The sequence below is a fragment of the Salvelinus namaycush genome, chromosome 3 (genome assembly GCF_016432855.1).
Source record: "Salvelinus namaycush isolate Seneca chromosome 3, SaNama_1.0, whole genome shotgun sequence".
In the NCBI taxonomy this organism is placed as follows: domain Eukaryota; kingdom Metazoa; phylum Chordata; class Actinopteri; order Salmoniformes; family Salmonidae; genus Salvelinus; species Salvelinus namaycush.
Window position 1 is genome coordinate 35,515,822 of NC_052309.1, and position 13,224 is coordinate 35,529,045.

The 13,224-nt window shown below is 43.6% G+C and overlaps 1 protein-coding gene across 1 annotated transcript in view; it reads left to right on the forward strand.

Moving 5' to 3' along the window:
• The first annotated feature begins 282 nt into the window (after positions 1 to 282).
• LOC120044344 (vacuolar protein sorting-associated protein 37D-like) overlaps positions 283 to 13,224 on the forward strand; it is a 42,410-nt gene continuing 29,468 nt past the window's right edge. The window contains exon 1 of the mRNA XM_038988961.1: positions 283 to 519. Coding sequence (XP_038844889.1) covers positions 397 to 519 — 123 coding nt within the window. The 5' untranslated portion in view covers positions 283 to 396. The remainder of the gene's footprint in view (positions 520 to 13,224) is intronic.

Below are 13,224 nucleotides of genomic sequence, written 5' to 3' on the forward strand. Positions count from 1 at the left end.
GCTATATCGTAAAAGTGTATGAAAACAAAAATGTTATTTTTAGTCTTAATGTAGGCTTACGGTTAGGCAAAACGTTAGCAGTGTGGTTAAATTTGTGGTAAAGGTTAGGGTTAGGTTTAAAATCACATTTTAAGAAGTGGAATTGTAGAAATAGGCGGCGTTTATGACTTCGTGGCTGTGGTAACTAGTGACGACCTTCTCGTGGTTGTCGGTAGCATTACATTAGCTACAATGCAATCGTGGTAAGTATGTGTCACTGCATCTTGTATTGACTCCGCCAACATAAGCTTTAACCCATTTCACTAGGCGCTTGTGGCTGTGCTATTCACTGCAAACGACATGGAACCAGATGGGCTTGCAAACGAACTCGTCTGAATTGCTTGTGAAGGAAATACAATGTCCAATTTTAAGGACACAAACTCTACCCCAGACGGGTATAGGGCTCTAAACATGAGTGAATTGCAGGAGCTTTTACAAGATAAAGAAAAAATGGACCAGATCGTCCGACTCAATGAGAAGGTATTTGGTTCAACAATGTGGCAACTATCGAATACAGCCACACAGTTTTGCTAAATATATCTGTGTGTTACATGTAGTTGATATTTCCTCTTCCAGATATCGCATTCAAACTTAAATAGGTATACATTATGTTCTCTTCAAATTTCTATGATTGCTTTGATGCCTCATCCTATGGCACATGATATAGGATATGGCCAATGCATGAGCCGCTTTAGTAGCCTCCCATGACTCTCTGCATTATTGTCTGCGTGGCTTCCAATGGCTTTCGAAAGCCTTTCATTTTTTCCCCCACGTTCTCCTTCGATCCTATGGAGTTCATGTGAATGTAAACTAAACGTAGGATAGTTATTTACAATTGGCTTTGTTCACATTCCATTCGTTTTTTATAGGATGTTTTTCTATACCAATGAACCTGAACAGGGAATTCCTGCTTGCCATACAGGACATGTTCAGTGAGCAGCAGGATCAACCTATTCGAAATACTATGAAGGCACTCAAATTTTTATTTGAAAACAAATCTCGGTCTCTCTGTTGCACGCACGCGCACGCACGTGCACACACACACAGTAAACACATCTCTCACACACTTGTACATTCAAATGCACCTCTTTCTATATTTCTGTCTTATTCCTCACTAGAACAACTATTCCTGAATGTAATGTTAAATTACTAGGGCAGTTTGTTATTTTCCTATTTGAACCCGCAGTCTTGCACAGTTCCAAAACATTGTCATTCATGGTACATAGCCCTCCGTCTGAAATCATCAGGTGTGGCATTCATTCTTAAACAGAGATAAAATCGTTACTCATTTGGGAATGGACGTGGGTGTGTCCAATTCAGAGCAAGACATGACATTTGAAACCTTCCTCACTGCTGCAGCAAATGAATTAGAGCGATGTTTCCAAAGTGGTCGCATCTCACCGAGAGAGGCCATGGAATTCTCCCAAGGGACTGGATCAGAATTACTTAGCTAGAGCCATGGTCGGGATTTCAGTAATGGTTGTAGTTGCAGTTATATTCGACTTGACCAAGACGTTTAATCGAAAATAAATGTACAAAGTGTTACATGCCAGTAGTTAGTTGAGACATTCACACACACATTCTCATTTACACTGTCTGTAAGTAAACATCACTAGGGTGTCTGGGTGTGCTCCCCTCCCATTGTCCTTCCTGCAGATGCCATTACAGTTTAATAAAGCACACATATGCATAGTTGGCTGACATGTGATGGTAGTTGAGCTCATTGTAGTGGATGGCTCCACAGCCCCTATGATCCACTGGTGAGAAGCGCTCCAATTCAGTAACGCGTTGGGGTCTCCGGGGGCAATCACCCAGTCTGTGGTGGTATGTAGCTGTCTACAGACTACCACAGACTGATGATGGCACTAAGACCGGACTGAATGAGCTGTATTCCGCCATAAGCAAACAGGAAAACGCTCACCCAGAGGCGGCACTCCTAGTAGCCGGGGACTTTAAAGCAGGGAAACTTAAATCTATCTTACCAAATTTCTATCAACATGTTAAATGTACAACCAGAGGGAAAAAAAACTCTGGAACACCTTTACTCCACACACAGAGACGCATACAAAGCTCTTCATCGCCCTCCATTTGGCAAATCTGACCATAATTCTATCCTCCTGATTCCTGCTTACAAAAAAATGAAAGCAGGAAGCATCAGTGACTCGATCAATAAAAAAGTAGTCAGATGAAGCAGATGCTAAGCTACAGGACTGTTTTGCTAGCACAGACTGGAATATGTTCCGGGATTCCTCTGATGGCATTAAGGAGTACACCACATAAGTCATTAGCTTCATCAATAAGTGCATCGATGACGTCGTCCCCACAGTGACCGTACGTACATACCCCAACCAGAAGCCATGGATTACAGGCAACATCCGTACTGAGCTAAAGGCTAGAGCTGCCGCTTTTAAGCAGCGGGACTCTAACCCAAAAGCTTAAAATAAATCCCGCTATGCCCTCCGACGAACCATCAAACAGGCAAAGTGTCAATACAGGACTAAGATCGAATCGTACTACACCGGCTCTGACCTTCGTCGGATGTGGCAGGGCTTGTGAAACCATTACAGACTACAAAGGGAAGCACAGCCGAGAGCTGCCCAGTGACACGATCCTACCAGATGAGCTAAACTACTTCTATGTTTGCTTCGAGGCAAATAACACTGAAACATGCGTAAGAGCACCAGCTGTTCCGGGAAGACTGTGATCACGCTCTCCACAGCCGATGTGAGTAAGACCTTTAAACAGGTCGAAAATCACAAGGCCGCAGGGCCAGACAGATTACCAGGACGTGTACTGCGAGCATGCGCTGACCAACTGGCAAGTGTCTTTACTGACATTTTCAACCTCTCCCTGTCCAAGTCTGTAATACCAACATGTTTTAAGCAGACCACCATAGTCCCTGTGCCCAAGAACACTAAGGTAACCTGCCTAAATGACTGCCGACTCGTGGCACTCACGTCTGTAGCCATGAAGTGCTTTGAGAGGCTGGTCATGGCTCACATCAACGCCATTATCCCAGAAACCCTAGACCCACTCCAATTTGCATACCGCCCTAACAGATCCACAGAAGATGCAATCTCTATTGCACTTCACACTGCCGTTTTCCACCTGGACAAAAGGAACACCTTTGTGAGAATGCTATTCATTGATTACAGCTCAGCGTTCAACACCATAGTGCCCTCAAAGCTCATCAATAAGCTAAGGACCCTGGGACTAAACACCTCCCTCTGCAACTGGATCCTGGACTTCCTGACGGGCTGCCCCCAGGTAGTAAGGGTAGATAGCAACACATCCGCCACGCTGATCCTCAACACAAGGGCCCCTCAGGGGTATGTGCTCAGTCCCCTCCTGTACTCCTTGTTCACTCATGACTGCACGGCCAGGCACAACTCCAACACCATCATCAAGTTTGCCGATGACACAAAAGTGGTAGGCCTGATCACCGACAACGACAAGACAGCCTATAGGAAGGAGGTCAGAGACCTGGCTGTGTGGTGCCAGGACAACAACCTCTCCCTCAACGTGATCAAGACAATGGAGATGATTGTGGACTACAGGAAAAAGAGGACAGAGCACACCTCCATTCTCATCGACGGGGCTGTAGTGGAGCAGGTTGAGAACTTCAAGTTCCTTGGTGTCCACATCACCAACAAACTAACATAGTCCAAGCACGCCAAGACAGTCGGGAAGAGGGCATGACAAAACCTATTCCCTCTCAGGAGACTATAAAGATTTGGCATGGGTCCTCAGATCCTCAAAAGGTTCTACAGCTGCACCATTGAGAGCATCCTGACTGGTTGCATCACTGCCTGGTATGGCAACTGCTCGGTCTCCAACCATAAAACACTACAGAGGGTAGTGCGTACGGCCCAGTACATCACTGGGGCCAAGCTTCCTGCCATCCAGGACATCTACAACAGGCAGTGTCAGTAAAAATTGTCAAAAACTCCAGCCACAGTAGTCATAGACTGTTCTCTCTGCTACCGCACGACAAGCGGTACCGGAGCGCCAAGTCTAGGTCCAAGAGGCTTCTAAACAGCTTCTACCCCCAAGCCATAAGACTCCTGAACATCTAATCAAATGGCTACCCAGACTATTTGCATCCCCCCCTGTCACGCCCTGACCTTAGTTATCTATGTTTTCTTTATTATTTTGGTTAGGTCAGGGTGTGACTAGGGTGGGTATGCTAGTTTTGTCTTGTCTAGGGTTTTTGTATGTCTAGGGTTTTTGTATATCTAGGGGTTTTGTAGGTCTAGGTATATATATGTCTATGGTGGCCTGATATGGTTCCCAATCAGAGGCAGCTGTTTATCGTTGTCTCTGATTGGGGACCATATTTAGGTAGCCATTTTCCCTTGGGTATTTGTGGGTTCTTGTCTATGTGTAGTTGCCTGTTCAGCACTCATTTGTATAGCTTCACGGTTCGTTTTGTTATTTTGTTAGTTTTGTTCAGTGTTCATTCTTAGAATAAAGAAGAATTCACGCATACCACGCTGCGCCTTGGTCTACTCCTTTTGACGGCCGTGACACCCCCGCCCATCTCTTTTACACCGCTGCTACTCTCTGTTGTTATCATCTATGCATAGTCACTTTAATAACTCTACCTACATATACATATTACCTCAAGTAATTGGTGCCCCTGCACATTGACTCTGTACTGGTACCCCCCCTGTGAATAGTCTCGCTATTGTTATTTTACTGCTGCTCTTTAATTACTTGTTACATTTTTTTTTTTACCCTTTAAAAAAACCCCTGCATTGTTGGTTAGGGGCTCGTAAGTAAGCATTTCACTGTAAGGTTGTACCTGTTGTATTCGGCGCATGTGACTAATACAATTTGATTTGATTTGATGACATAATAAGATGGATGCTTGTGTAAATAGCCCACATATCACTAGCTAGCTCCTTCTGGAGAATGTTCTAAGCCTTCTGACTGGCGGAATTGCTATCCTCTACTGGCGCCATAGGATTTGACATGGGGTATTAGCCGAACTGTGAAAATGAAATTACAGAAATTTTAAAATTTTAAAAACACTCAGTGACTCCTTGAGCACCTCATCTTACCACAAATGGCAGTGAAGGAGAAGAGTAACACTCAAGCCCTTTTCCCCCCAAGACAAATCTATCTGATCGATTCTTGCAGGTTGACTTGATGGAAAATAAGCCAGGATTCTTATGCTGGCATAATAAATCAAATTTTTTCACGTTTGTATAATATTCAGTTCATTCGGAAAGTATTCAGACCACTTTACTTTTTCCACATTTTGCTATGTTACAGCCTTATTCTAAAATTAATTAAATTAATCTACACACAATACCCCGTAATAAGAAAGCGAAAACAGGTTTTTTGAAATGTTTGCAAATTTATAAAATATAAAAACAGAAAATACTTTATTTACATAAGTATTCAGACCCTTTGCTATGAGACTCAAAATTGAGCTCAGGTGCATCTTGTTTCCATTGATCATCCTTGAGATGTTTCTACAACTTGATTGGAGTCCACCTGTGGTAAATTCAATTGATTCGAAAAGGCACACACCTGTATACATAAGGTCCCACAGTTGACAGTGTATGTCAGAGCAAAAAACAAGCCATGAGGTCAAAGGAATTGTCCGTAGAGCTCCGAGACAGGATTGTGTTGAGGGTACTAAAAAATGTCTGCAGCATTGAAGGTCCCCAAGAACACAGTGGCGTCCATCATTCTTAAATGGAAGAAGTTTGGAACCACCAAGACTCTTCCTAGAGCTGACAGCCCGGCCAAACTGAGCAATCGGGGGAGAAGGGCCTTGGTCAGGGAGGTGGCCAAGAACCCAATGGTCACCCTGACAGAACTCCAGAGTTCCTCTGTGGAGATGAGAGAACCTTCCAGAAGGACAACCATCTCTGCAACACTCCACCAATCAGGCCTTTATGGTAGAGGGGTCAGATGGAAGCTACTCCTCAGTAAAATGCACATGACAGCACGATCAGTAAAAGGCACCTAAAGGACTCTCTGACCATGAGAAACAAGATTCTCTGATCTGATGAAACCAAGATTGAACTCTTTGGCCTCAATGCCAAGCATCACGTCTGGGGGAAAACCTGGCACCATCCCTACGGTGAAGCATGTTGGTGGCAGCATCATGCTGTGGGGATGTTTTTCAGCAGCAGAGACTGGGAGACTAGTCAGGGGCGGCAGCGTAGCCTAGTGGTTAGAGCGTTGGACTAGTAACCGAAAGGTTGCAAGATTGAATCCCCGAGCTGACAAGGTACAAATCTGTCATTCTACCCCTGAACAAGGCAGTTAACCCACTGTTGCTAGGCCTCAGACTGGGGTGAAGGTTCACCTTCTAACAGGACAATGAACCTAAGCACACAGCCAAAACAACGCAGGAGTTGGAGAAGTCTCTTAATGTCCTTAATGTCCTCCAGCCAGAGCCCGGACTTGAAATCGATCAAACATTTCTTGAGAGACCTGAAAATAATTTTGAAGCGACGCTCCCCATGCAACCTGACAGACCTTGAGAGGATCTGCAGAGAAGAATGGGAGAACTCCCCAAATACAGATGTGCCAATCTTATAGCGTCATACCCAAGAAGACTCAAGGCTGTAATCACTGCCAAAGGTGCTTCAACAAAGTACTTATTAAAGGGTCTGAATACTTATGTAAATGTGATATTTCAGTTTTCTAAAAAACTGATTTTGCTTTCTCATTAGGGGGTATTGTGTGTTGATCGATGAGGGAAACAACATCTTTCCATATCCAAAGTGCTCTTCAAGTGTTGTTTGTCAGTCATGGGAAACACTGTCAGGTTTGCTTTCCAACCAGTGCATCATACCAAGCACACTGTCCCGGGGGCTCCTGGAACTCTCGCTTCAATGGTAAACTGGGGTAGGAGCAGCCACAGCAGGAAATGGAAGGTCTGTTGCAATTCCTGTTTTGGGGAAAACTTCTGGTGAATATGAATAGCCACGGATGACGGGGATTTGGAGTGAAATGAGCTGTACAGTGTCCTTGTAGTCACAGGAAATTCAAGGGAAAACAGTGGATTTGCAGTGGATTTGTGTACAGAGTGCTTCTTTTGAATGGGCCAAATGCTCTGGATTCCACAGAACCTGGGGCTCTGATTGCCTTGCAAATGTTCATTATACAAACCACAAGTGTGAGAGAAATGCACACTGCGACACTTGTGGATGGACTGAAGTAGCCCAGTTTTGAGGGAGACATTTGAAAAACATTTGAAGCTGAATCACACTTTAGAAAAATCACAGGAACTGTTAGACACTGATAGAATCTTTAGAGCACTTTCAGATGGGCTGCTAAGATTTGTGGTCTCTCTAAATTGCGTGTGAGCCACACAGTGTGGCATCATGGAATTATAATACCCTACAGACTTTGCCATCTTGCCTGCTGTGATGTGACAAAGCAGATATTTCAAGGTGCATCCATGACAAGAGTTAAGTATGCACAAAGAGGTGTGACAAGCCTAAAAGCTCAGCCACACCGGTAGGATTGTCAAACATTTGCCTGCCAACAGTACTTAGCACCTCTGAACAGAGTGTCGGCAGTCAATCTCTTTTGTGTTTACACAGCAAACACCTTTGAAGTCATCAGCCACTCAGCGTTGTTAAAATACTCCATACCAGAAAGTGGCAGTAGCGTTGTTTGGCAATGCATATCCGTGCATATTGCTTATGGTCTAGATTCCAAGCTATCTGCACTAATGTTCCTATTTTGTAGAAAGCCCTTGTTGATACCAGCCAGGTGGCCACACCTAGCAAGATGACAAAGAAACAGTTTAATTCACTCTCCATAAACCTATACTGCCAGTGTTATCCCATAGTCAAATGTTTAGCTAGCTAGCTAATGTTAGCATATTCACTAGCTAGCACAACATAGCTAGCTAGCTAGCTAAGGACACTGCACTAACCCGGCAGCTAACACTGGCAGCTGGGGCCCCCCGAGTGGCGCAGTGGTCTAAGGCACTGCATCGCATTTGCTAGCTGTGCTACTAGAGATCCTGATTCGAGTCCAGGCTCTACCGCAGCCGGCCGTGACCGGAAGACCCATGGGGCTGCAAATGTAACGGATGTGAAATGGCTAGCTAGTTAGCGGTGGTGTGTGCTAATAGCCTTTCAATCGGTGACGTCACTTGATCTGAGACCTTGAAGTAGTGGTTCCCCTTGCTTTGCAAGGGCCGCGGCTTTTGTGGAGCGATGGGTAACGATGCTTCGTGGGTGACTGTTGTTGATGTGTGCAGAGGGTCCCTGGTTCGCGCCCGGGTCGGGGCGAGGGGACGGACTAAAGTTAAAAACTGTTACATTGATGCTGTTGACCCGGATCACTGGTTGCTGCGGAAAAAGGAGGAGGTCAAAAGGGGGGTGAGTGTAACGGATGTGAAATGGCTAGCTAGTTAGCGGTGGTGCGCGCTAATAGCCTTTCAATCGGTGACGTCACTTGCTCTGAGACCTTGAAGTAGTGGTTCCCCTTGCTCTGCAAGGGCCGCGGCATTTGTGGAGCGATGGGTAACGATGCTTCGTGGGTGACCGTTGTTGATGTGTGCAGAGGGTCCCTGGTTCGCGCCCAGGTCGGGGCGAGGGGACGGACTAAAGTTAAACTGTTACACAAACAATTGGCCCAGCATCGTCCAGGTTAGGGGAGGGTTTGTCCGGCAGGGATGTCCTTGTCCCATCGCGCTCTAGCGACTCCTGTGGCGGGCTGGGCGCATGCACGCTGACATGGTCGCCAGGTGTACGGTGTTTCCTCCGACACATTGGTGTGACTGGCTTCTGGGTTAAGCGGGCATTGTGTCAAGAAGCAGTACTGCTTGATTGGGGTCATGTTTCGGGGGACGCATGGCTCTCGACCTTCGCCTCTCCCAAGTCCATATGGGAGCTGCAGCGATGAGACAAGACTGTAACTGTACCAATTGGATACAACAAAAAAAAAAGGGGTGAAAAACAATAAATAATAATAAATACTGGCAGCTGTTTCCTGAAAACTATCTAATCCATTGTGATTTAATGATAATGTCAATAGTGGTTAGCTTACTTGGAGGAAATACTTAGTGTTGTCTGCACTTAGCTAGCCTACATTGCATATGAAGTGTGACTGACTCATCTGTAGAATCAGTGGAAGAATTTGTTCCTACCGGGTCAGCAAGCAGCAGGTACCGCTTTTGTTCTAGCAAGAGAAATAACGGCCTTCCACTGTGATATCTATCGGCAAAGAGATTCTCGGTGTGTTTCCTGCTTAAGAGACAGGATATTGGCCGAGATACAAAAACGAGTGGGGCTCAGTTTAGAAAGTTTGAATGCATTTGAGTATTGGCAAATATACTCCCAATTTACAATTAATAACTAGACTAAATGTTAACATTCACATTATATTACTACATGGAATGAGTGTCTTAATATTGTCATTTAAAATTAATACAGAAGTGGAATACTAGAAGAAAATACCCCACATTTGGAGCATTTGTAACACTGCAAGGAAATGCAACCTCAAAGCAAACACACGCAAGCCAAAAACATGTGTTTTACAAGCTTTTTAATGCTTATAAACTTTAATTTGAACACCTTTTTAAAGTTACAATATTCTTAAAAGCAATCAACAAGTAATCCAGAAAAATGTATAATTTAGCCTGTTGGGCATATTCTTGTTTAGATTAAGTCATCAATGAATTGGTATGGAAAGAATGTATCATCCCACCAGATCATTTAAACGAGATCTTGACCTGACAAAGAAAGTTGGTCAAGAACAGTTTAAGAGAAAAGTGTTCCCACAGTATCTTGGGTAACATCTGTGGAATGTTTAAAAAAAATTTTTTTTATCCTGATGACTTTCATTTCAACTTCAGTGTCTACCATCATTCCTTACTTTGAAAAGTGTCAACTGGCTGGCAGTCAAATGGCAGATGAGATGTTTCTCAGGGAAAAAGGTAATTTCAGAGAGCTGTCTGAAATGAGATCAAATTCGTAGCTGTGATATCCAGTCATGATCCAATTGAAGCCAGTCTTTTTTTCCATGTGACTTGTGACTGAGATCAGCGGAAATCATATTTCAAGCCATCACTTCTTCATTAGATTATGCATTTATAATGTTGTATATCCTCCACAGGTTTTTTTGGGTCATTGTAACAATGAATCAGAGATCTACTTCTCATTTGTGTATCCAGTCAGTCAGTGGTCTGAAACATCTACATGTCCTTACTTGCCTGGCTACCCAGACTCCTTGCTCTGGCCAAACGCTATGTCACGCCCACAGACGTTAGTTTCTTCTCCGCAATGAGTCTGGATCTGAGTACCTCCCTGATGGGTTGGGCCAGAGCTAGAACGCATATGGGTAAATTCGTCATTGGCTTTGATACTCTGATTGGTTAAAGACGATCCAATTGCGGATTACTTTGTTTTGTACAATGCCCCTTGTGACCCTCATCACCACAAATGACTTCAAAGACTAAAGTATTGTTATGTAATTTAGTAATTAAATTGCAATTATCTTTTTAGGTCTGAAACCCAGAGGTTGTAAAGTTCTGGTTTAAATGAAACAGACAGAATTCCCATCTCACAATTAGTCAGATCCAATTTTATTTGCGAGAGCTCTTACTGTGCATATACAAAAACGTTCCCTTTATACTATTCTCTTAACCTACGCACATACATACACACTAATATTTGGATTTTCTCCTGAAGTCTCACCACAGTTTATTACCACTCAGCTGACAGTTCCAGTCCCCCCCAGATACGGGAAACCTGGAGGGGCTCTCCCTGTCTTATCATATCTCTCCAGAGTTATAGCTGGATCGGTACAAACATAGGTTAAGGAGTCTCTTGTTTTCTTTTGGCACACACAGACATTCCTCTCTTCCCCAATGGTTATCAGCTTTAATTACTCCTTGTCCATGCTACATAACCTCTAATCCTAATGGTTAAGTTTCCGGGTAGAATTATTTAATCATTTATCTTAAACCTTGATAAAATATTTTAACAAGTATGTTTCAAACGACAGAGCAGCGGAAGAATTTAGTGTGAGTTGTCCAATTAAATCAAATTTTATTGGTCGCATACACATATTTGTCAGATGTTATTGCGGGTGTAGCGGAATGCTTATATTCCTAGCTCCAACAGTGCAGTCAGTAATGCCTAACAATACAAACAATGCATGCAAATCCAACAAAAAAAACAGAAAGGTATTAAGAAATATAGAAAGTCAGAGTCTACATTATTAAAGTGACCAGTGTAAAATTACTATGTACATAGGGCAGCAGTCTCTAAGGTGTAGGGTTGAGTACCGGGTCGTAGCCAGCTAGTAACAGTGACTAAACTTCAGGGCAAGGTACTGGGAGGAGGCTGGCCAGTTGTGACTATTTAACAGACTAATGGCCTGGAAATAGAAGCAGTTTTTCAGTTTCTCAGTCCTAGCTTTGATGCACCTATACTGTCTCCGCCTTCTAGATGGTAGCGTGGTGAGCAGGCCGTGGGTCGGGTGGCTGAGGTCCTTGATGATCTTCTTGGCCATCCTGTGACACAGGGTGCTGTAGATGTCATGGAGGGCAAGCAGTGTGCCCCTGGTGATGTGTTGGGCTGATCGCACTACCCTCTTGAGAGCCCTGCAGTTGAGGACGGTGCCATTGCCATTCCAGGCGGTAATACAGAAATGGTCCAGACAGTGTGGTGAAGAAATTTGGCTTGGCCCCAAAGACCCTCACAACTTCTACAGATGCAATCCTGGATGCTCTCAATGGTGCATCTGTAGAAGTTGTGAGGGTCTTTGGGGCCAAGCCAAATTTCTTCACCACACTGTCTGTGTGGATGGACCATTTCTGTAAAGATTGATGCTGGAGACGAGAAGCAGGTACAGGGTAGAGGTCGACCGATTATGATTTTTCAACGCCGATACCGATACCGATTATTAGAGGACCAAAAAAAAGCCGATACCGATTAATCGGACAATTTTTTAAATGTATTTATAATAATGACAATTACAACAATACTGAATGAACACTTATTTTAACTTAATATAATACATCAATAAAATCAATTTAGCCTCAAATAAATAATGAAACATGTTCAATTTGGTTTAAATAATGCAAAAACAAAGTGTTGGAGAAGAAAGTAAAAGTGCAATATGTGCCATGTAAGAAAGCTAACGTTTAAGTTCCTTGCTCAGAACATGAGAACATATGAAAGCTGATGGTTCCTTTTAACATGAGTCTTCAATATTCCCAGGTAAGAAGTTTTAGGTTGTAGTTATTATAGGACTATTTCTCTCTATACCATTTGTATTTCATTAACCTTTGACTATTGGATGTTCTTATAGGCACTTTAGTATTGCCAGAGTAACAGTATAGCTTCCGTCCCTCTCCTCGCTCCTACCTGGGCGCGAACCAGGAACATATCGACAACAGCCACCCTCGAAGCAGCATTACCCATGCAGAGCAAGTGGAACAACCACTGCAAGTCTCAGAGCGAGTGACGTTTGAAACGCTATTAGCGCGCACCCCGCTAACTAGCTAGCCATTTCACATCGGTTACACCAGCCTAATCTCGGGAGTTGATAGGCATGAAGTCATAAACAGTGCAATGCTTGAAGCACAACGAAGAGCTGCTGGCAAAACGCACGAAAGTGCTGTTTGAATGAATGCTTACGAGCCTGCTGCTGCCTACCACCGCTCAGTCAGACTGCTCTATCAAATCATAGACTTAGTTATAACATAATAACACACAGAAATACGAGCCTTAGGTCATTAATATGGTCGAATCCGGAAACTATCATCTCGAAAACAAGACGTTTATTCTTTCAGTGAAATACGGAACCGTTCCGTATTTTATCTAACTGGTGGCATCCATAAGTCTAAATATTCCTGTTACATTGCACAACCTTCAATGTTATGTCATAATTACATAGAATTCTGGCGATTTAGGCGGCCCAAACTGTTGCATATACACTGACTCTGCGTGCAATGAACGCAAGAGAAGTGACACAATTTCACCTGGTTAATATTGCCTGCTAACCTGGATTTCTTTTAGCTAGATTTCTTTTATGCAGGTCTAAAAATATATACTTCTGTGTATTGATTTTAAGAAAGGCATTGATGTTTATGGTTAGGTACACATTGGAGCAACGAAACGCACCGCATCGATTATATGCAACGCAGGACACGCTAGATATATTAGTAATATCATCAACCATGTGTAGTTAACT